The sequence below is a fragment of the Lepus europaeus genome, chromosome 23, assembly GCF_033115175.1.
Source record: "Lepus europaeus isolate LE1 chromosome 23, mLepTim1.pri, whole genome shotgun sequence".
NCBI classification, from domain to species: domain Eukaryota; kingdom Metazoa; phylum Chordata; class Mammalia; order Lagomorpha; family Leporidae; genus Lepus; species Lepus europaeus.
Window position 1 is genome coordinate 7,887,182 of NC_084849.1, and position 21,205 is coordinate 7,908,386.

General features: G+C 48.1%; 1 protein-coding gene across 1 annotated transcript in view; it reads right to left on the minus strand.

The window, feature by feature from the left end:
• PPTC7 (protein phosphatase targeting COQ7) overlaps positions 1-20,637 on the minus strand; it is a 60,981-nt gene extending 40,344 nt beyond the window's left edge. The window contains exon 1 of the mRNA XM_062182259.1: positions 20,143-20,637. Within this exon, the coding sequence (XP_062038243.1) occupies positions 20,143-20,374 (232 nt within the window). The 5' untranslated portion in view covers positions 20,375-20,637. The remainder of the gene's footprint in view (positions 1-20,142) is intronic.
• Between the last annotated feature and the right edge of the window lie 568 nt (positions 20,638-21,205).

Sequence of the window (21,205 nt, forward strand, 5' to 3'; positions counted from 1 at the left end):
GGCCCTGCACCCCATGGGAGACTGGGATAAGCACCTGGCTCCTGCCTTTGGATCAGCACGGTGCGCTGGCTGCAGCGCGCTGGCCGCGGCAGCCATTGGAGGGTGAACCAACGGCAAAAGGAAGACCTTTCTGTCTGTCTGTCTCTCTCACTGTCCACTCTGCCTGTCAAAAAAATAAATAAATAAACTAATTAAAAAAATCAACTTAAAAAAAAAAAATTTACGGCCGGCACCGCGGGTCACTAGGCTAATCCTCCGCCTGGGGCACAGACACTCTGGGTTCTAGTCCCGGTTGGGGCGCTGGATTCTATCCCAGTTGCCCTTCTTCCAGGCCAGCTCTCTGCTGTGGCCCGGGAGTGCAGTGGAGGATGGCCCAAGTGCTTGGGCCCTGCACCCACATGGGAGACCAGGAGGAAGCACCTGGCTCCTGGCTTTGGATCGGCGCAGCGCCGGCCATAGCGCGCCGCCGGCCATAGCGACCATTTGGAGGGTTAACCAACAGAAGGAAGAGACCTTTCTCTCTCTCTCTCTCACTGTCTAACTCTGCCTGTCAAAAAAAAAAAAAAAGATTTATTTATTTATTTATTTGAAAGGCAGAGTTACAGAGAGGCAGAGGCAGAGGGGGAGAGGGGGGTAGAGAGAGAGAGAGAGAGCGCAAGCACGCGACTTCCATCCACTGGTTTAATCCCCAGATGGCTACAACAGGTGGAGCTGGGCTGTTCCAATGCCAGGAGCCTCTTCCAGGTTTCCCACACGGGTGCAGAGGCCCAAGATCTTGGGCCATCTTCCTCCACTTCCCCAGGCCATAAGAGAGCTGGATCAGAAGTGGAGCATCTGAGACAAGAACCAGCACCCAGCCGGCGCTGCGGCTCACTAGGCTAATCCTCCACCTTGCGGCGCCGGCACACCGGGTTCTAGTCCCGGTCGGGGCACCGATCCTGTCCCGGTTGCCCCTCTTCCAGGCCAGCTCTCTGCTGTGGCCAGGGAGTGCAGTGGAGGATGGCCCAAGTCCTTGGGCCCTGCACCTCATGGGAGACCAGGATAAGCACCTGGCTCCTGCTATCGGATCAGCACGGTGCGCCAGCCGCAGCGCGCCTACCGCGGCGGCCATTGGAGGGTGAACCAACGGCAAAAAGGAAGACCTTTCTCTCTGTCTTTCTCTCTCACTGTCCACTCTGCCTGTCAAAGAAAAAGAAAAGAAAAGAACCAGCACCCATATGGGATGCCAGCACTGCAGGCGGTGGCTTTACCTGCTACAACACAGCGCCGGCCCCTCAAAATCAACTTTAAGTCCTTTTTCTTTCATCCTCTATGACACGTGTGTGAAGACCAGCTACTTTGCACTTGCCTACCTAACCTTTAGAGTTTTACTCAGCTTTTTCAGTAGCTTCCTAACTGGTCTTCCATTTCCTGTTCTCCCTTTAGACCCTGTTTTTTATAACCTTGCTATATCCATATTATTCATCTAGTCAAATACTTTCCATGAATATCCTGTCCTTATTTGCTTGTATATGTAAAAAAAATTCTGTAAAATGATACTCCAGAGACTAGTAACACTGGCTGCTTCTTGGGAGAGGGACTTTGTAGCTAGGAGACCAGGATGAGAGACTTTTCACTGTGCCCTGTTTTGAATGTCTTTTGAATTTTGTACCATCTGAATGTGCTGCCTCTTCAAAAACAACCAAACCAAAAACAAAAATAGCCAAACCATCTTCTATAGCTTCCTATCAAAACAAAACACCCAATTTTGTAACATTTAATTGTGACCTTCAGTAATTTGCTCTCAACTTTTCTAAAATCAGTCTTCAGTAGCGCCCCCCTGTGCCAGCACTGCCAGCTGAAAAACAGCTAGAGACACGGGGATCCACCGTGCCTTTGCTGATCCCTCCATCTGGACAGGCTTACCGTTCTTCTCATTTGCCTCAATTTACTGGGAAAAAAACAAAACAAAACAAAAACCCCACAGCTCAAGGTCTGACTCCATGTTTGCACAATACCTCAGCACACTCTCACACTGTTCCTGTGCACGTGTCTGCCTTTCCCACCAGACTACGAAACCTCAGGGATGAAGTCTGTTTTGTTCACCTGGGTCTTCTCCATAACTCCTGTCGGGACTAACAAACCAGTAAAAAATGAATTCAGTTGACTACACTGAAAAGTTAAGAATGCCAACAATCTGGTCTATAAACTTTCATCCAACAACTCCAAAAAAAGAGAATGAGCTCGCCTCAGATCCTATGTTCTAGCATTACACAGGTGCCATGCCCTGGGCGGGAATCTGCTTCGTATGCTTATCACACGCTTCGTGAAAAGGGACAAAGCACTTGAATAGGGCCTGCAGGTCACATCGCTTTGCCACTAACTGGACACAGGACAAATTCTCTTGAGTTCCTTTTTCATGTCTGAGATTCTCGAGCTCTAAGTCACAGTGTAAAGAAAAGGACCCCACTTTAGAAACTACAATATAAAAATTAACAAATACGGCTATACTTTACATGTCACATACAATATTATGTGTACTGTACAATCTAGTTTCAAAGCAAAGCTTTAAGGCTTCCCAATTTATCCCTCCCTTGTTACTACACATGTATATTTTCAGAAAAATTCCAACAGTGACTTAAAAGAGTAGAAACGCTGCCCCTTGTCCTTTTAGTTTGGTTCTAACAAGCTGAATAAAATGCTGGAAAAGTTTTTCTCCTTCAAACCACCAACAAAAATTCAAGTCAACCATTTCTCAAAAAGAAATTCTGATAAAAAAAAAATTCTGATTATAGATTTACTTCACAAAATTCAAATGATCTGTAAATAAATTAACATGTGTCGAATATATTTACAAAACATCCTAACCTTGTTATTCAAAGACCACTGATTGTTAAAAATTCAGTGTACGTTTACAAGAGTAACAATTTTAAGATCAAAATGGCTGCACAAAAACGAAGAAAAATGAATTTTTAAAAACAACACATGCATAAGACGTCCACGTTCAGTTTCTCATTTCACAGAAATACTGATGACCACATTGTCAACTATTGTTCAACCCCAAAGCCATAAACAGTTTTGTAGCTCTTATGGAAATAGCTTAAATTTGTTTTCTTATCCAAAACTGCTACTCAAACATTGATGTGAAAACAGAAGCAAACTTTTGTTTCATTTAGTACAGCCAATCTTTAGCGTATATCTCAAATGACAGAACAGACTCATTTTAATAAATCAAAAAGCTTGCTCGATAATGGCATCCTTGAAAGATGGAAATGCACATTTACAGGAGTCCAAAAAGGAATAAATTCTTTTTCTTTTCAAAATAGGCCATTCAGGAGTAAATTCAGTGCAAAAACGTGTTGGAATTGACCTGAGTAAAAATAGTACTGGGCCTTCAACAGAAAGCACTCTTTGTAGGAAGTCACTTTTGTAGTCCCTGCCTGGCAAAGTTTTTGCAGTCATTTTGTAGTCCTTAGGACTCAACAATTCAATCAGTTCTGGAACTGTCCAGCTACAAATGTATTCACCTCAAAAATAGCTGTTGAAGAACCTAGTAAGTCTATAAATTGTTCCGTGTGACACACTCAGGATGAACAAGCTTCTTGATGAGAGCAATTTAATGGCAGTTGGAAAAGTGTAAAGTAGTGTAACCTTTCTGGGGGAAACTATGGTAATATCTGTATCTGAGGTCTTGCAAATGGTCACGGTCTTTGATTCAGGAACTCCTCTTTAAGGACTTTATCTTAAGGAAATATTCAGCTATAAAGAGCTATTCAGGCCGGCGCTGCGGCTCACTAGGCTAATCCTCCGCCTTGCAGCGCCGGCACACCGGGTTCTAGTCCCGGTCGGGGCACCGATCCTGTCCCGGTTGCCCCTCTTCCAGGCCAGCTCTCTGCTGTGGCCAGGGAGTGCAGTGGAGGATGGCCCAAGTGCTTGGGCCCTGCACCCCATGGGAGACCAGGATAAACACCTGGCTCCTGCCATCGGATCAGCGCGGTGCGCTGGCCGCAGCGCACTACCGCGGCGGCCATTGGAGGGTGAACCAACGGCAAAAAGGAAGACCTTTCTCTCTGTCTCTCTCTCTCTCACTGTCCACTCTGCCTGTCAAAAAAAAAAAAAAAAAAAGAAGAGCTATTCACTGGGCCGGCGCCGCGGCTCACTAGGCTGATCCTCCGCCTTGCAGCGCCGGCACACCGGGTTCTAGTCCTGGTCGGGGCGCCGGTTCTGTCCCGGCTGCCCCTCTTCCAGGCCAGCTCTCTGCTGTGGCCAGGGAGTGCAGTGGAGGATGGCCCGAGTCCTTGGGCCCTGCACCCCATGGGAGACAGGATAAGCACCTGGCTCCTGCCATCGGATCAGCGCGGTGCGCTGGCCGCAGCGCGCCAACCAAGGCGGCCATTGGAGGGTGAACCAACGGCAAGGGGGAAGACCTTCCTCTCTGTCTCTCTCTCTCACTATCCACTCTGCCTGTCAAAAAAAAAAAAAAAAAAAAAAAAAAAGAGCTATTCACTGAAGTATTATTTAAAACAGAAAACTGGAAATAACCCAAATAACTAAAAATAGAAGGGCCGGCGCCGTGGTTCACTTGGTTAATCCTCCGCCTGTGGCACCAGCATCCCATATGGGCGCTGGGTTCTAGTCCCGGTTGCTCCTCTTCCAGTCCAGCTCTCTGCGGTGGCCTGGGAAGGCAGTGGAGGATGGCCCAAGTGCTTGGGCCCTGCACCCGCATGGGAGACCAGGAGGAAGCAACCTGGCTCCTGGCTTCGGATCAGCACAGCACCGGCCATGGCAGCCATTTGGGGAGTGAACCAACAGAAGGAAGACCTTTCTCTCTGTCTATAACTCTGTCAAATATAAAAAAGAGGACTTGTTTCATAAATTATAGAGTATATATGCAGGAGAATATGAACCATTTATGCTTAGTTTGGAAACAGACAAACAGACTCAAGTAGGGCAGAATACATATTAATTCAATGTTTAATGATGTGTATGTGGGGACTGGCGCTGTGGTGTAGCAGGCTAAGCCTTCGCCTGCAGTGCCAGCATCTCATATGGGCACTGGTTCATGTCTTAGCTGCTCTTCCAATCCAGCTCTCTGCTTGGGCCCCTCCTGCATGGGAGACCTGGAAGAAGCTGTCTCCTGGCTTCAGATTAGCTCAGCTCTGGCCACTGCAGACATATGGGGAGTAAACCAGCAGATGGTTCACATCCTCTTTGTCTCTCCCTTTCTCTGCCTGTAGCTCTACCTCTCAAACGAATAAAAATCTTTAAAAAAAAAAAAAGTGTATATGTACATTTACACACAAAAGCTGGCGATCACACTGACCATAGCTCAGTTAGGATTTACAGGCGTTTTGTATAGTACTTTCCTGTTACTTTTCTAAGCACAAATAGAACCACTTGTTTTAAAGCACTAGACCAGTAAGCAAGAGACCTAGGTTCAAGTCTTAGCTATGATACTAGCTGTACCAACTTTATAGATAAGGAAACAGATTCAGATTAAGCAAAGAACAACTATTCATAGGGTTATGAAAACTAAATAAAATAAAATATAAAAATGCCTGTAAAATCTAAAGCACTACAGAGCACTTGTGAGAAAGTGGGCTTGTGTTTTGAGTTACTGAATAAACTGACTTAGCAGAACCAGACTGAAGTACTTGTGTCCCTTAAAGAAAAAAGCTTCTGTATTGCCACACACCCCAATCCCATCTTAGATATTCAAAACCATTTAGCATCTCTTTAAAAAATTTTTTTGTACTAAACTGAAAGAGCTATGCTAATTGTCAACTCAGGTTTAAATGAGTAATATGCTGTGTGTTAACAGCCTAATGCCTTCTGCAGCCAGCTTTTACAAAGAGTCGGGATTTATGACACAACTTGAGGAATTATTTAACAAAAGGAAACAAATGAGAGAGAAAACTCATGAGAAACGCATGACAACTCTCAAACAAGACCAATAAGTTTTATTACTAACGACAAAAATTAAGATGTAGGACACCAATTCATTATAAGAGACCAAAAGGAAACAGTTTTAAAAGGCAAACTCACAAGGCACAGTATTTTCAACTGCCTAAAACTTCTGGCGTCAAGGCCAGTGTTGTGACACAGTAGGTTAATCCACCACCTGCAGCATGGCATCCTACAGGGACACCTGTTCAAGTCCCAGCTGCTCTGCTTCGGATCCAGCTCTCTGCTAATGCACCTGGGAAAGCAGTGGAAGATGTTTCAAGTCCTTGGGCCTCTGCACCCATGAGGGAGACCTGGAAGAAGCTACTGGCTCCTGGCTTCAGCTTTGGCACAGCCCCAGCCATTGTGGCCATTTGGGGAGTGGACCAGCAGATGAAAGATCTGTTTCTCCCTCTAACTTTGCCTTTCAAATAAATCAATCAATCTTAAAAAAAAAAAAAAAATACAGTCTTTAAAAAAAAAAAAAGTAACTTTATAAAGTGATGTCTTGAAACAGCCATATCATGGGGAAAAAAAAAACAAACTTCTGGCTTCAAAAGTTGAATTTCTCTAGAAATAAAATACTGTTAACTTGATTTTCCAGAAAATTCTGAACCGATAGCCCCAGCTAAGTACGGCCTCTCTAAATGGTATAGGGACCTATATAAAATGAACGACATTCAGCTTGAACTTAAGACAAGCATTCGATCTGTTCACAGGACACAGCTGCAGGGCACACTCTGACCGGTGTAGTGCCTCTGGAGTTACACACTAGTACAAACTCCATTTGGATAGTGTTGCAAATATCCAGGGTATGCATTGCCCGGTTTCATAAAGCAGTGCTAAAGTTCAGGAACAGCCTCCTCCCACCCAGCACTGCTCCCTCCAGCCCCCCACAGAAAAACCCTTTACAACCAGCTTCCATCTGCTACTATTTAAAGCCTTTTTACAAAAATGTATCATCTACAAAGTATACAGTTATGCTTCCAAAATAAAATTACTTTACCAGCAAATTCATCCAGAATCCTTTGATTATTAACAGTTAGAAACTGGAATTTGAAAATTTTAAAATTATAGATTTCCTAGATTGAATACTTGTGAACAAAGGGAAAAAAGTCAACACTGTAACAAATGAGAATACGACTTTAAAAATAAAGGTGTGTTGGAAGTACCTTATAGAAGGTACAGTACCCTTGTACAGCAAAATGAGAAAAACATTAAGGAGCAGGAGCTTAACAAGCAGAGGGTAAGTTTCCTCTATCCATCAACACAGTGATGTCATTTATTACAGGACAACGGAAGACTCAGAAAAGTTAGACACCAACCACTCAGTGGCTTCCTAAATGTCTATTGTTTTTCTTTTTGATTTATTTTATTTATTTGAAAGGCAGAGTGACGGGGAGATCTTCCATCTGTTGGTTCACTCCCCAAATGACTGCAGTGGCTGGGGCTGGGCCAAACTGTAGCCAGGAGCCTGGACCTTTCTCAGGCACATTACCAGAGAGCTAGATTGGGAATGCAGCAGCTGGGATTCAAATTGGAACTATGATACACAGGATGCCAGTGTCACAGGTAGTGGCTTAACCTGCTGCACCAAATCACCAGCACCCTAACTCTGACTTCTGTTAGTCCTAGGTGGCTGTTTCACTAACCTGCAATTCTCCCACCTCCTTAACATGCCACAATTTTCTCTGTAAAGCATATAGATTATGAAATCAAACATATTTAAAGTCTAATCTCTGAATATTTGATTGTTGCACTTTAAAAAAGAACATCCCTTGCAGAAATTATATGTAAATGCAACCATATTAAAAAACCATATCCCTCACATAATTATAATATGACCCAGCAGTTCCACTCCCAGATATATATTCAAGCAAATTAAAAATATATGTCTGGGGCTGGCACTGTGGCGTAGTGGGTAAAGCCACCACCCGCAGTGCCAGTATCCTGTCTGGGCACTGGTTTGAGTCCCGGCTGCTCCACTTCCGATCCAGCTCTCTGCTGTGGCCTGGGAAAGCAGAAGACGGTCCAAGTTCTTGGGCCCCTGCACCTGTGTGGAAGATCTGGCAGAAGCTCCTGGTTCCTGGCTTCAGATCGGCGAAGCTCCAGTAGGGGAGTGAACCAGAGGAATGGAAGACTTCTCTCTCTGCTTCTCCTTCTGTCTGTATAACTCTTTCAAATAAATAAATAAATCTTTAAAAATGTATATATGATCCTCCGCCTTGCAGCGCTGGCACACCGGGTTCTAGTCCGTCCTGGTTGCTCCTCTTCCAGGCCAGCTCTCTGCTGTGGCCCAGGGGGTACAGTGGAGGATGGCCAAAGTGCTTGGGCCCTGCACCCCATGGGAGACCAAGAGAAGCACCTGGCTCCAACCATCGGATCAGCGCAGTGCACCAGCCACAGCGGCCTTTGGGGGGTGAACCAACGGCAAAGGAAGACCTTTCTCTCTGTCTCTCTCTCTCACTGTCCACTCTATCAAAAAAAAAAAAAAAAAAAAAAACAACTATATATGTCCACATAAAGCTTGCACACAAACGTGCATAGTACTATTCACAAAAGCCAAAAAATGGAAACAATTTCATGTCCATCAACAGGCAAGTGGATCAACAAGATGTAGTATATGCATACAATGGAATATTATTCAGCCATAAAAGGGATAAACTACTGACAATATCCAACATGGGTGAACTTTGAAAACATGATGCTACTAGGTGAAAGAAAACAGACACAAAAGGTCATATATTGTATGATTCCATTTATATGAAATGTCCAGAATAAGCAAATCCAGGGACAGAAATCTACTTTCTGTTCCCAGGGACTGGGAGGAGAGACTAGGAAGTGACTGCTACTGAGCAGGGAGCTTCCTTTCAGCTGAGGAAAATGCTCTACAACCACAGTGGTGGTGGCTGCACAGCTTGTAGATGTAAAAGACGATTAAACTAGGGACTGGCATTTCAGTGTAGCGGGTAAGGCCACTGCCTGCTACACCAGCATCCCATGTGGGTGCCAGTTCGTGTCCCAACTGCTCCTTTTGCAAATCAGCTCACTGCTAATGGCCTCGGAAAAGCAGCAGAAAATGGTTCAAGTGCTTAGGCCCTTGCCACCCACGTGGGAGACCTAGAAGAAACTCTTGGCTTCAGCCTGATCCAATCCCAGCCATTGCAGCCATCTGGGGAGTGAACAAATGGATGGAAGATAGATTTCTCGGGGCCTGCGCCATGGCACAGCAGGTAAAGCCGCCGCCTGCAATGCCGGCATCCCATACGGGAGTTCCGGCTGCTCCACTTCTTTGCTACGGCCTGCAAAAGCAGTGGAAGATGGCCCAAGTGCTTGGGCACCTGCACCTGTGTGGGAGACCTGGAGGAAGCTCCTGGTTCCTGGCTTCGGATCGGCTCAGCTTCAGCCATTGCAGCCACCTGGGGAGTGAACCAGCAGATAGAAGATCTCTTTCTCTCTGCCTCTGCCTCTCTCTGCCTTTCAAATAAATAAATAAATCTTTAGATAAAAAAGAAAGATCTTGGCCAGCGCCACAGCTCACTTGGCTAATCCTCCACCTGCGGCACCAGCACCCAGGTTCTAGTCCCGGTTGGGGTGCCAGTTCTGTCCGGGTTGCTCCTCTTCCAGTCCAGCTCTCTGCTGTGGCCCGGGAGTGCAGTGGAGGATGGCCCAAGTGCTTGGGACCCTGCACCCGCATGGGAGACCTGGAGAAAGCACCTGGCTCCTGGCTTCGGATTGGTGTAGCACCCACCATGGCAGCCATTTGGGGAGTGAACCAACGGAAAAAGGAAGACCTTTCTCTCTGTCTCTCTCTAACTCTGCCTGTCAAAAAAAAAAATAAAGATCTCTCTCTCTCTAACGCTTTCAAAGAAATCTTTAAACTGTACACTTTAAATATATTTTTCTTCATTTCCATAAAACCTTTCCACACATTGACTTGATTATTTTTTAAAGATTTATTTATTTACTTGAAAGGCAGAGAGACAGAGAGAGAGAGCCTCCATCAGCTGGTTTACTCTCCAAATGCCCATGATAGCCAGGGCCAGGCTAGGCCCAAGCCAGGAGCCCAGAACTTCAGCCAGGTCTCCCATGTGGGTGGCAGGGACCCAAGCACTTGACCTGAGCACTGGCTGCTTTTCCAAGAACATCAGCAGGAAATTGGGGCTGGCATTGTGGCCAGTGGATTAAGCTGCAGATTGGGATCCCAGCATCTGACATGGGAGTCACAGTTCAAGTCCCAGCTACTCCTCTTCCAACATAGCTTCCTGCTGATGCATCCTGGAAGGCAGCAGATAATGATTCAGGTGGTTAGGCCCATCCATCCATGGGGGAAACCTGGAGGGAGCTCCAGGCTCCTGGCTTTGGTTTAGCTCAGCCCCAGCTGTTTCAGGAATTTGGAGTAAATCAGCAGATGGAAGAGAAGACCTATTTTTCTGTTGCCTGGTCTCCTTTCAAACAGATGAAAATAAACATTACTCTCTTTTTAAAAGGGTGAATGCAGGGCTAGCACTGTGGTGTAGTGGGTAAAGCATTCCACATGTTTGCCAGTTTGAGTTCTGGCTGCTCCACTTCTGATCCAGCTCTCTGCTAGTGCATCTGGGAAAGCAGTGGAAGACGGCCCAAGTGCTTGGGCTCCAGCACCCACATGGGAGACCCGGATGAAGTTCCTGGCTCCAGGCTTCAGCCTGGCCCAGCCCTGGTCGTTGTGACCATTTGGGGAGTGAACCAGTGGACGGAAGATCTCTTTCTCTGTAAATCTGCCTTTCAAATAAATGAATCTTTTTTTTTTAAGTGAATGTCCAGCCCCATGGCTTGTATTTTATTATGTACATGTATCTAGATATAAAGATACAAATATACCAATAAAGGATAAGGAACCAGAAGGCAACCCTTCAATTTAAAAAAAGGTGAGAAATGGGGGAAATGTTTCAGCAGGTACCCTCATCAAAGAAGAGATCTTTGTAGCCAAGAAGCACAGGAAATCATTACATGTCAGGTAGATGCAGATGTAAACCAAGAATAATACCACCATGTTCACTGCTAAATGGCTAAAATTGGAAAGTTGATGGCCACATTCAAGGAAGTAGTAAAACTTTCATGCACTTGTGGGATTTTGGGTGGAATCAGCATTTTTGAAAAACTGGGATACCTACCAAAACTAAGTGTGAAGTCTGCTTAAGTCTGCTTGTGATTCATAGCTTCATTCGTCCGGTGTGCAATTTACCACTAAAAGTAGGCACAATGATCCTACCAACAGGCAATTCAAAAGAAGTTCAGCAAAAGAAGGCAAACACATAACTATTCTGTACTCAAATATTTCAATTTGTAAAAATCATGAATAAGTGAACCTGATCAATGGCAAGAGTGACGACAACTGTGGCAGAGGCCACAGCTGTGCAGTGGCTCAGCAGCCACTTGCGATGACCCATTCCTAAATGAGCACTGGTTTGAGTCCCAGCTGCTCCTCACCCAAGGCAGCGACCTGATGTTGCACTTAGAAGGGCAGCTGAAAATGCCCACATGTTTGTGCCCCCTCCCACCCCCACTGGGGCCCCGGATTGTTCCTGGTTCCTGGTTCAGGCCTGGCCCAGACACCGCCGCTGTGACCATTTGAGGGGTGAACCAGAAGACAGATGATCTCTGTAATTTTCTATCTCTCCTTCACTCTCTGTAGTATTGTCTTTTGAATAAATAAATAAATAAATAAATCTTTTTTTAAAAAGTGAATGCTATTGCATGTGAATTATACATTTTGATTTTAAAAAATTCACTCAAAGGGGCCAGCACTGTGGTATAGAAGATCAAGCCTCCACCTGCAATGCCAGCATCCCATATGGGCACTGGTTCAAGTCCGAGCTACTCCACTTCTGATCCAGCTCTCTGCTGTGGCCTGGGAAAGCAGTGGAAGATGGCCCAAGTCCTTGGACCCCTGCATGCAAGAGGGAGATCTGGAAGAAGCTCTTGGCTCCTGGCTTTGGTCTGGCTATCTCTGCCGTTCAAATAAATAAATAAAATATTTTAAAAAGTAAATTAATTAAAAAAAATTCACTCAAGGTCACAATTACTATCAACAGGTACATCAGCTGGAATTTGACTTTTTTTTTTTTTTTTTTTTAAACAGGCAGAGTGGACAGTGAGTGAGAGAGAGAGAGACAGAGAGAAAGGTCTTCCTTTGCTATTGGTTTACCCTCCAATGGCTGCTACGGCCGGCTGATCCGAAGGCAAGAGCCAGGTGCTTCTCCTGGTCTCCCATGGGGTACAGGGCCCAAGGACTTGGGCCATCCTCCACTGCACTCTCTGGCCACAGCAGAGAGCTGGCCTGGAAGAGGGGCAACCGGGACAGAATCTGGCGCCCTGACCGGGACTAGAACCTGGTGTGCTGGCGCCGCTAGGCGGAGGATTAGCCTATTGAGCCGCAGCGCTGGCTTGGAATTTGACTTTAAGAACATTATGACTGGGCTGGCGCCGCGGCTCAATAGGCTAATCCTCCGCCTTGCGGCGCCGGCACACCGGGTTCTAGTCCCGGTCGGGGCACCGATCCTGTCCCGGTTGCCCCTCTTCCAGGCCAGCTCTCTGCTGTGGCCAGGGAGTGCAGTGGAGGATGGCCCAAGTCCTTGGGCCCTGCACCCCATGAGAGACCAGGAGAAGCACCTGGCTCCTGCTATCAGATCAGCGCGGTGCGCCGGCTGCAGCGTGCCTACCACGGCGGCCATTGGAGGGTGAACCAACGGCAAAAAGGAGGACCTTTCTCTCTGTCTCTCTCTCACTGTCCACTCTGCCTGTCAAAAAAAAAAAAAAAAAAAAGAACATTATGACTACATAATAATGAAACTGGCTTCCTGATATTACTTGGAATCTAGCTGAGAGAAATCCCTAAGAGGACTTCTTTTTCTTTTCTTTTTTTAAAAGATTTATTTATTTATTTGAAAGTCAGAGTTACACAGAGAGAGGACAGGCAAGAGAGAGAGATAGATCTTCCATCTACTGGTTCACTCCCCAATTGGCCGCAACGGCTGGAGCTGGCCGATCCAAAGCCAGGAGCCAGGAGCTTTCTCTGGGTGCAGGGGCCCAAGGATTTGGGCCATCTTTCTACTGCTATTCCAGGCCATAGCAGAGAGTTGGATCAGAAGTGGAGCAGCCAGGACTAGAACTGGCGCCCACAAGGGATGCTGGCGCTTCAGGCCAAGGCGTTAACCCGCTGCGCCACAGCCCCGGCCCCAAGAGGACTTCTTGAAAGGCTGAAATTAGCTCTCACATACACTCCCACAAGGTGACTTACTTTTTTTTTTTTTTTTTTAATTTTTTTTTTTTTTTTTTTTTGCGCCACAGTGTCTTGGCTTTCCATGCCTATGAAACTCTCATAAGCCTTTTAGCCAAATCCAAATGCCTCAAGGGCTGATTCTGAGGCTGGAGTCTTTTTTTTTTTTTTTTTTTTACAGGCAGAGTGGACAGTGAGAGAGAGAGACAGAAAAAAAGGTCTTCCTTTTTGCCGTTGGTTTATCCCCCAATGGCCGCTCTGGCCGGTGTGCTGCAGCCAGCGCACCGTGCTGATCCAAAGCCAGGAGCCAGGTGCCTCTCCTGGTATCCCATTGGGTGCAGGGCCCAAGCACTTGGGCCATCCTCCACTGCACTCCCAGGCCATAGCAGAGAGTTGGCCTGGAAGAGGAGCAAGTGGGACAGAATCCGGTGCTCTGACCGGTACTAGAACCAGGTGTGCCGGCGCCACAGGCGGAGGATTAGCCTAGTGAGCCACGGTGCTGGCCATAAGGTGACTTACTTTCTAACAAGGACAATTCACTTTCAGATACAGAGGCTCTACCAGGTATATTAAAATTATCACAAATGGCTGGCGCCGTGGCTCACTAGGCTAATCCTCCGCCTTGCGGCGCCGGCACACTGGGTTCTAGCTCCGGTTGGGGCACCGGATTCTGTCCCGGTTGCCCCTCTTCCAGGCCAGCTCTCTGCTGTGGCCAGGGAGTGCAGTGGATGGCCCAAGTGCTTGGGTCCTGCACCCCATGGGAGACCAGGATAAGCCCCTGGCTCCTGCCATTGGATCAGCGCGGTACGCTGGCCACAGCACGCCAACCACAGCGGCCATTGGAGGGTGAACCAACGGCAAAAGGAAGACCTTTCTCTCTGTCTCTCTCTCTCACTGTCCACTCTGCCTGTCAAAAAAAAAAAAAAAAAAATCACAAATATCTGAAAACACAATTCTACCCAATCAATTCATTCCCTAACTAAATTTACATCTTTATATTGTCCACTTCATCTATATATCATAGACAACTACTTTTTTAAAAAATATTTATGTTATTTATTTGAAAGGCAGGGTAGAGAAAGAGAAGGAGCCACAGAGAGAGAGATCTTCCACCTGCTGGGTCTCTCCCCAAAAGGCCACAACAGCCGGGGCTGGGCCAGGCCAAAGCCAGAATCTTTATCCGGGCTTCCCAAGTGGATGCAGAGGCCTAAGGACTTGGGCCACCTTTCACTGCTTTCCCAGGCACATTAGCAAGGAGCTGGATCAGAAGCGGAACAGCCAGGATTCAAACCGGAGCCCACACGAGATGCTGGTGGCATTGCAGACAGCAGCTTAACCCGTTAACACCACAGCACTGATCCTGACAACTACTTTTAAGGCCAGCGCTGCAGCTCAATAGGTTAATCCCCTGCCTGCGGCGCCGGCACACCAGGTTCTAGTCCTGTTCGGGGCGCCGGATTCTGTCCCCCTCTTCCAGGCCAGCTCTCTGCTGTGGCCCGGGAGTGCAGTGGAGGATGGCCCAAGTCCTTGGGCCCTGCACCCACACGGTAGACCAGAAGAAGCACCTGGCTCCTGGCTTTGGATCAGCGTGATGCCTGGCTGCAGGGTGCCAGCCGCGGCAGCCATTGGGAGGTGAACCAATGGCAAAAGGAAGACCTTTCTCTCTCTCTCTCTGCCTGTTCAAAAACAAAACAAAACAAAACAAAAAAAACTACTTTTAAGATGAGCACTCCTCAGGGCCAGCACTGTGATGTAGCGAGTTAGCCTGCCGCCTGCCTGCAGTGCCAACATCCCATATGGGCACTGGTTCGAGACCAGGCTGCTCCACTTCTGATCCAACTCTCTGCTATGGCCTGGGAAAGCAGCAGAAGATAGCCCAAGTTCTTGGGCCTCTGCACCCGCGTGAGACCTGGAGGAAGCTCCTGGCTCCTGGCTTTGGATCGGCCAGCTCCGGCCGTTGCGGCCAATTGGGGAGTGAACCAGTGGATAGAAGACCTCTCTCTCTCCCTCTCTGCCTCTCCTTTTTTCTCTGTGTAGCTCTTTCAAATAAATAAATCTTTAAAGGAAAAAAAAAAAAAAAAAAAAAAGATGGGCAGTCCTCACATAAACAATTCAAAATCTGGTCACAATCAGATCCAGAGGCTGGAAAATGAAATTATTTTAATTTCATGTTTAGATTTCAAGTTAAACCAACCTTAAGTAAACAACCCGCAGTTTTATAAGAGTTGCTTTACCATTCAATATTCAGAGGTCAGAATTTACATGGCATAGACCATGCTGCCATTTTTTAAACAAGTGGTTTTTATAAACACTGTGGTTTAGTAGAGGAGTTTTTGTTGCATTTTAGTTATGAGTCACAGTAAAAAAGAAGTTACACACACACACACACACACACACCTCTCTGAGTGGGAAAAGCATTAGAAGGACAAATAGCACCAGGACACGGAGTGGTTTCGAATTCACATATCTCATCAAGAAAACCTGACCAGTGTTGTATCACAGAGGACTGGGATGGGGAATCTGGGAGTAAGCCCATTTCTGAGAAACACCAGTGGAGTAACCTCGGGAAGTCACCTGACCCTCTCTAGGGCCTCTGTTTTCTCATCAGTAAGATCACAGACCCGGACTCCACAGTTCTTAGAATCCTCAATGGTCTTTGATTCTGCTGTGAAGTAGCAGAGGGCTATGAGAAAGCAAATATGCCAAGCAGCTCTCACATTTTTGTGTACCTAGGAAGCCATGCCTTATAGAGTAGTAAGAGAACACAGGATTAGCTACAAGGAAGAAGGAACAAGAAAAGTGTACACAGCTCCTGCTGGTACGGGTTTACTCCTGTTGGACCTAATAAAGAGAAAGCACCTTTGCCAATTTTCCAGGGCATAGGAGTGGTTCCTATGTCTCACCACACCCACCATAGTTAGTTTTTCCTAAAAGAAATCCAGTGGGGACTACAAAATATTTGTGAAGCACCAAGTACTTTTAGTCACTGCATGACTAATAGGGCAGATCAATTCTAAATTAAAGAAACAAAACTGTTTTCTTTCTCATACAAAAAGAAATAAACAGCTCTACATCCAAAGAGTCAAGGAGTCCTAGATGACCATAGTGAATAATCTTAGCCCTAAATGTGGTGGCAACATAAAGACAATGAATTATCTACAGAACTAGAAGGTTCTGAAGCACTGAAGCTCAACATAACTACTCAACATATTTAATGCAATTCAATTTGCAACTCCAACTTCTAGAATTGAAAGCAGTGTTAAAGACTCACTCGTGGGGCTAGTGCTGTGGTATAGCGGGTAAAGCCACCGCCTGCAATGCCAGCATCTCATATGGGCACCAGTTCTAGTCCCGGCTGCTCCTCTTCTCATCCAGCTCTCTGCTGTGGCCTGGGAAAGCAGTGGAAGCTGCCCCAAGTCCTTGGGCCCCTGCATCCACGTGGGAGACCCAGAAGAAGCTCCTGGCTCCTGGCCTGGGATCGGCCTAGCTCCAGCCTTTGCAGCCATTTGGAGAGTGAACCAGTGAATGGAAGACTTCTCTCTCTCTCTCTCTCTCTCTGTAACCCTGCCTTTCAAATAAATAATACATATTAATAAAAAGGAAAAAAAAAAAAAGACTGAGACTTATCACCTCTATCACAGCAGATTAATCAGAGCAGCCTGTGATGAGACAGTGACAAGTCACCATCGTATGAACCGGTCCATGGCAGCCAAGGATGAAATGAGACTAACCTGTGAAATTGTTTCAGGTGTCTCCCAGACAGCTTTCTAGAAGAGCGTCCGTCACAACAGGACAGCCCTGGAGAACGTGTGTCTTCCTGTGCCCACTCCCTCATTTACACATGTGCACACCTATGTGTGTGACCTTTGTCAAATGTGGCTGATGACTACCCCCAGTGTCACATAAGCAGCCATCTGACTGCTGCGCCTCATGGCATTCTTTTCAGGAAGGGTACAGAGCTGGGAATTTTTTTTTTTTTTTTTTTTAAGTCAGGGAGACAGCGAAGTGACACAGAGATCTCCCAGCTGCTGGTTCACTCCTCAAGTGCCCACAAGAGCTGAGGCTGGTTTAGGCAGAAACCAGGAGCCTGGAACTCCATCCATGTCTCCTATGTGGGTGGCAGGAATCCAGTTACTTGAGCTGTTATCTGCTGCCTCTCACGGTGCACATTAGAAGGAAAACAGAATCAAAAAATGGAGCCAGGACTCCAACTCAAGCACTCCAATGTGGGATATGGGCACCCAAGTGGTGTCTTAACTGATGTGCCAAACCCCTGCCCCAGAGCTGGGTTTAAGTCTGCAGCAGGCACACAGAGGAACTGTGTGGGGTCAGCGAGGTCCTTGAAAGCCCAGGCACTCCTATGTCTGTGCATTTTCTGGGGAGAGAGCCCTTGGACAAACATCCTCAGAAGCTGTGAACCAAGGAAAGTTAAGAACCGTTGGGGGGGGGGGCGGTGACGTGGCTCACTTGGTTAATCCTCTGCCTGCAGCACGGGCAACCCAAACGGGTGCCGGGTTCTAGTCCCAGTAGCTCCTCTTCCAGTCCAGCGCTCTGCTGTGGCCTGGGAGGGCAGTGGAGGATGGCCCAAGTGCTTGGGCCCCTGCACCCACACGGGAGACCGGAAGGAAGCACCTGGCTCCTGGCTTCAGATCGGCGCAGCGCCGGCCATAGCAGCCATTTGGGGAGTGAACCAACGGAAGGAAGACCTTTCTCTCTGTCTCTCTCTCTCTCTCTCTCACTAACTCTACCTGTCAAAAATAAAAAAAGAAATAAAAAAAGAACTGTTGGAGAACGGCTCTCGTGGCATAGCGGGTAAAGCTGCCGCCTGCAGTGCCGGCATCCCACATGGGTGACGGTTCCAATCCCGGCCGCTCCACTTCCGATCCAGCTCTCTGCTGTGGCCTGGGAGAGCAGCAGATGACCCAGGTCCTTGGGTCCCTGCACCCATGTGGAGGTCTGGAAGAAGCTCCTGGCTTCGGATCAGCGCAGCTCCAGCCAGTGCGGCCACCTGGGAAGTAAACCAGCAGATGGAAGACCTCTCTCTCTCTGCCTTTCAGATAAATAAATAAATCTTAAAAAGAAAAAAAAAAAAAAAAAGAACTGCTGCTTTAGTGCCAAATAACAGAAGAAATCCATAGAAGCTAACTGTTAATGAGACAGAAGGTAATGCCTATTATTTGAGATGCAAAATAACAAAGAGTGCATCTTTTCAAAACAAAAGGAAAACAGGAGGAGATGGTCAGAAGTTAGTCCTGAAGGGTCAGGCCCACCCCTCCATCCTCCAGTCTGGGTAAAGAAAATTAGACTCAAGAGAGGCTCTGGCGAGGACCACGAACCACAGCTAAGTGGCAAAGCTGAACCTCAAAGAAGGCTGGGTTTCTGCCACCACATCGGAGCAAGAAATTATGTTTATGCTGTTTTTAGAATGAATAGGACCAAAATTTCCCATATCCTTGTAAATACCCAACTCCACTACGAAGGTAGCTTTCTTAAAGCTTTAAAAATCAAGCTTTAACATAGGGATCAAAATCATTGATGAAATCAAAGATCTTTCACGAAGACCGACATGATAAGCACATTTATAAGGTGAATCTTAGGGGCCCATTATCCCCTATCCTACTGCACTATGACTGCAACTTCAAAACAGCACCCATCACAAGCTCAGTGAATGGACCTCTTCTAAATGTAACGGAAAAAGACAGCTTCTGACAACCCTTAAAAAAAGGCATCAAACTTATTTTTCGTACAGTTTCAATCTGCACCACCCCGGCCTTCTAAGTTCTCCCCCTCTCTTTCTCAAAAGTTAATGGCAACAATGTTGCCTGAACACAAAATGATTTTTTTTTCAGTACAGGTAATGGGGTCATTGATAAATTAAAGCGAGAACTTTTCCAGTCCCACGTCCACAAACACTACGTGTCCTAGAATCAAAGCTACTAGGCAGTTGTTCGAAGATCAGATTGAAAAATAATTAGTCATAAAAAACTCACAGAATCATTTGTTCCCCTGCCAAACTTTGCCCCAGCATAGGAAACTTAAAGGAAGCCACCTCAATCTCACCTGAGAAGTGAAACCAAAGTGACATTTAAATCTAAGTTCAATGACAGCATGCCCTTCGATTTCAAAGGAAGGACTTCACTTCCGAAAATAGTTTTAGCAGCATACGATTGCCTCCAAAATACATACATATGGTAAAGTTTAGATTGCCTGTGAGTGACACTCAGCTCTTTGTGCAAGCTCTCTCCCTAGCCTCCTAGCCCAACAAGGCCTTCCGAAGCACCTTAGGAAGCACCTGTGGCCTGGCAGGCTCCGACCAGTTCTCAAAGCTCTCCTGGCCGCAGTCTACAAGCAGGTCCGACGGCCATTCTATTTTGGGTCAAGGACACTTTCTGCCACCCCAAGCGACCTCAAGTGCATAAGATCAGTTTGGGAGAACGCAGTGTGAGAGCCGCTGTCACCAGGCCAGCAGCAGCCCTTGCCGCGCGAGTCGTGGAGATCGGGTCACGACCGACCGCGGCGGCGAGGCTCACGCCCGTCGGCTCGGGATCCCGCAGCCAGGAGCACGCGAGGAAGCAGGGATCCCCGGGGCACGCAGAGGGAGGAGGGAGGGAACCGGAGCGAGGTTACGAGCCTGCAGGTGTCGTCGTCGAGGGAGGGGACGAGGTCGCCCGGGGCGCGGCTCCGACCGGGACAGCCCGGTCACATTCTCAGGCTGTGACCTTGAGCACATGGCTCTCGACCGCGCTGCACCTCAGTTTCCTCCTCTCGAAAATGGGGGGGTTGTTCAAGTGGAAAACCCGCCTCGGGGCGCTCGGCACTGCGCCTGGCGCCTCGTAAGCGCGCCCTCCAAGCGAGCTCCCTGGCTCCCGCCGCCGCCCGGAGGAATCGGGGAAGCCCCGCGCAGGGGAGTCCCCGGGAGGCGGGCCCGGGGCTGAGGCGGGGGACCCGGGCCGGGAACTCACCGAGCACGTCGGCCGAGCGGTGCCGGGCCACGAAGCACGCGTCGTCCCCGTAGCACGCGCCCTTCTTGAGGAGGCCCTTACGGAAGTCCTTGCCGAAGCCGCAGCCCGCCGTCACCAGCCCGTAGTCGCCGCCGCCGCCGCCGCCGCCGCCGCCGGCTCGGGGGTCGGTCTGCGAGAGGCCGCCGAGCACGGCGCGGGCCACCAGCCGCCCGTACGAGAGGACCGAGAACATCGCCGCCGCCGCCCCCCCGAGGAGGCGGGGGCCCGGGGGAGCAGGAGGACGCGGAGGCCCGGAGCCGGCTCTCTCCTCAGCCGCAGCCGCGCCGCCTCCGGGGCGCTCCTCAGGGCGGCGCGCAGTGGCCGCCGCCGCCCCTGCCCGACGCGCGGGGCCTCGCACACGCTCAGCCGCACGCACCGGAGCCAGAGCGAGGTCAGAGCCGGCGGCTCCTCCGCCTCAGCCCGACTGGGGCCCCGGCTGCAGCCGCTGCTGCCGCCGCCATCTTCCGCTCCACTAGCGTGTTCCGGGCCGCCCCGGCAGCGCCGCCCCCTTTCTGGCCACGCCTGTAGCCCCGCCCACGATTCGCGGGCCGGGCTCCAGCCCCGCCCCCTCGGGATTGCTGCCCTATGCAGTCACCGTGATTGAGCATGCGCCGAGGGTGTTGGTGCGGTGTCTACTGGGAGTTGTAGTCCCAAAGGTTGTAGTCGCTTCTGACTTGGCTGCCTAGGAGCTAGGACCTAGGGGATTCCCCAGATGTGAGACTATTAGGTTAAATTATTAAGAATTGTACAAAGATTGCTTGGGGGCTTCCTACCATGTTTTAACTGTATTTACAAAAGGTTATTTTAAAAGATAATGCCACCACCCCTTTAAACAAAAATATGAAAAAAAAAAAAAAAAAAAAAACAGGATCAGGCTCACATATTACCCTGTAACATACATACCAAGAAATAGAGGTACACAAATCTAGTGACATTTACACAATTCATGTACTGGAAGGATTTAGGGTGGCACTAATTTTGAAAAGAAGGTACTTTTTTCATAGTCCTTTAGGACTACGTGAGG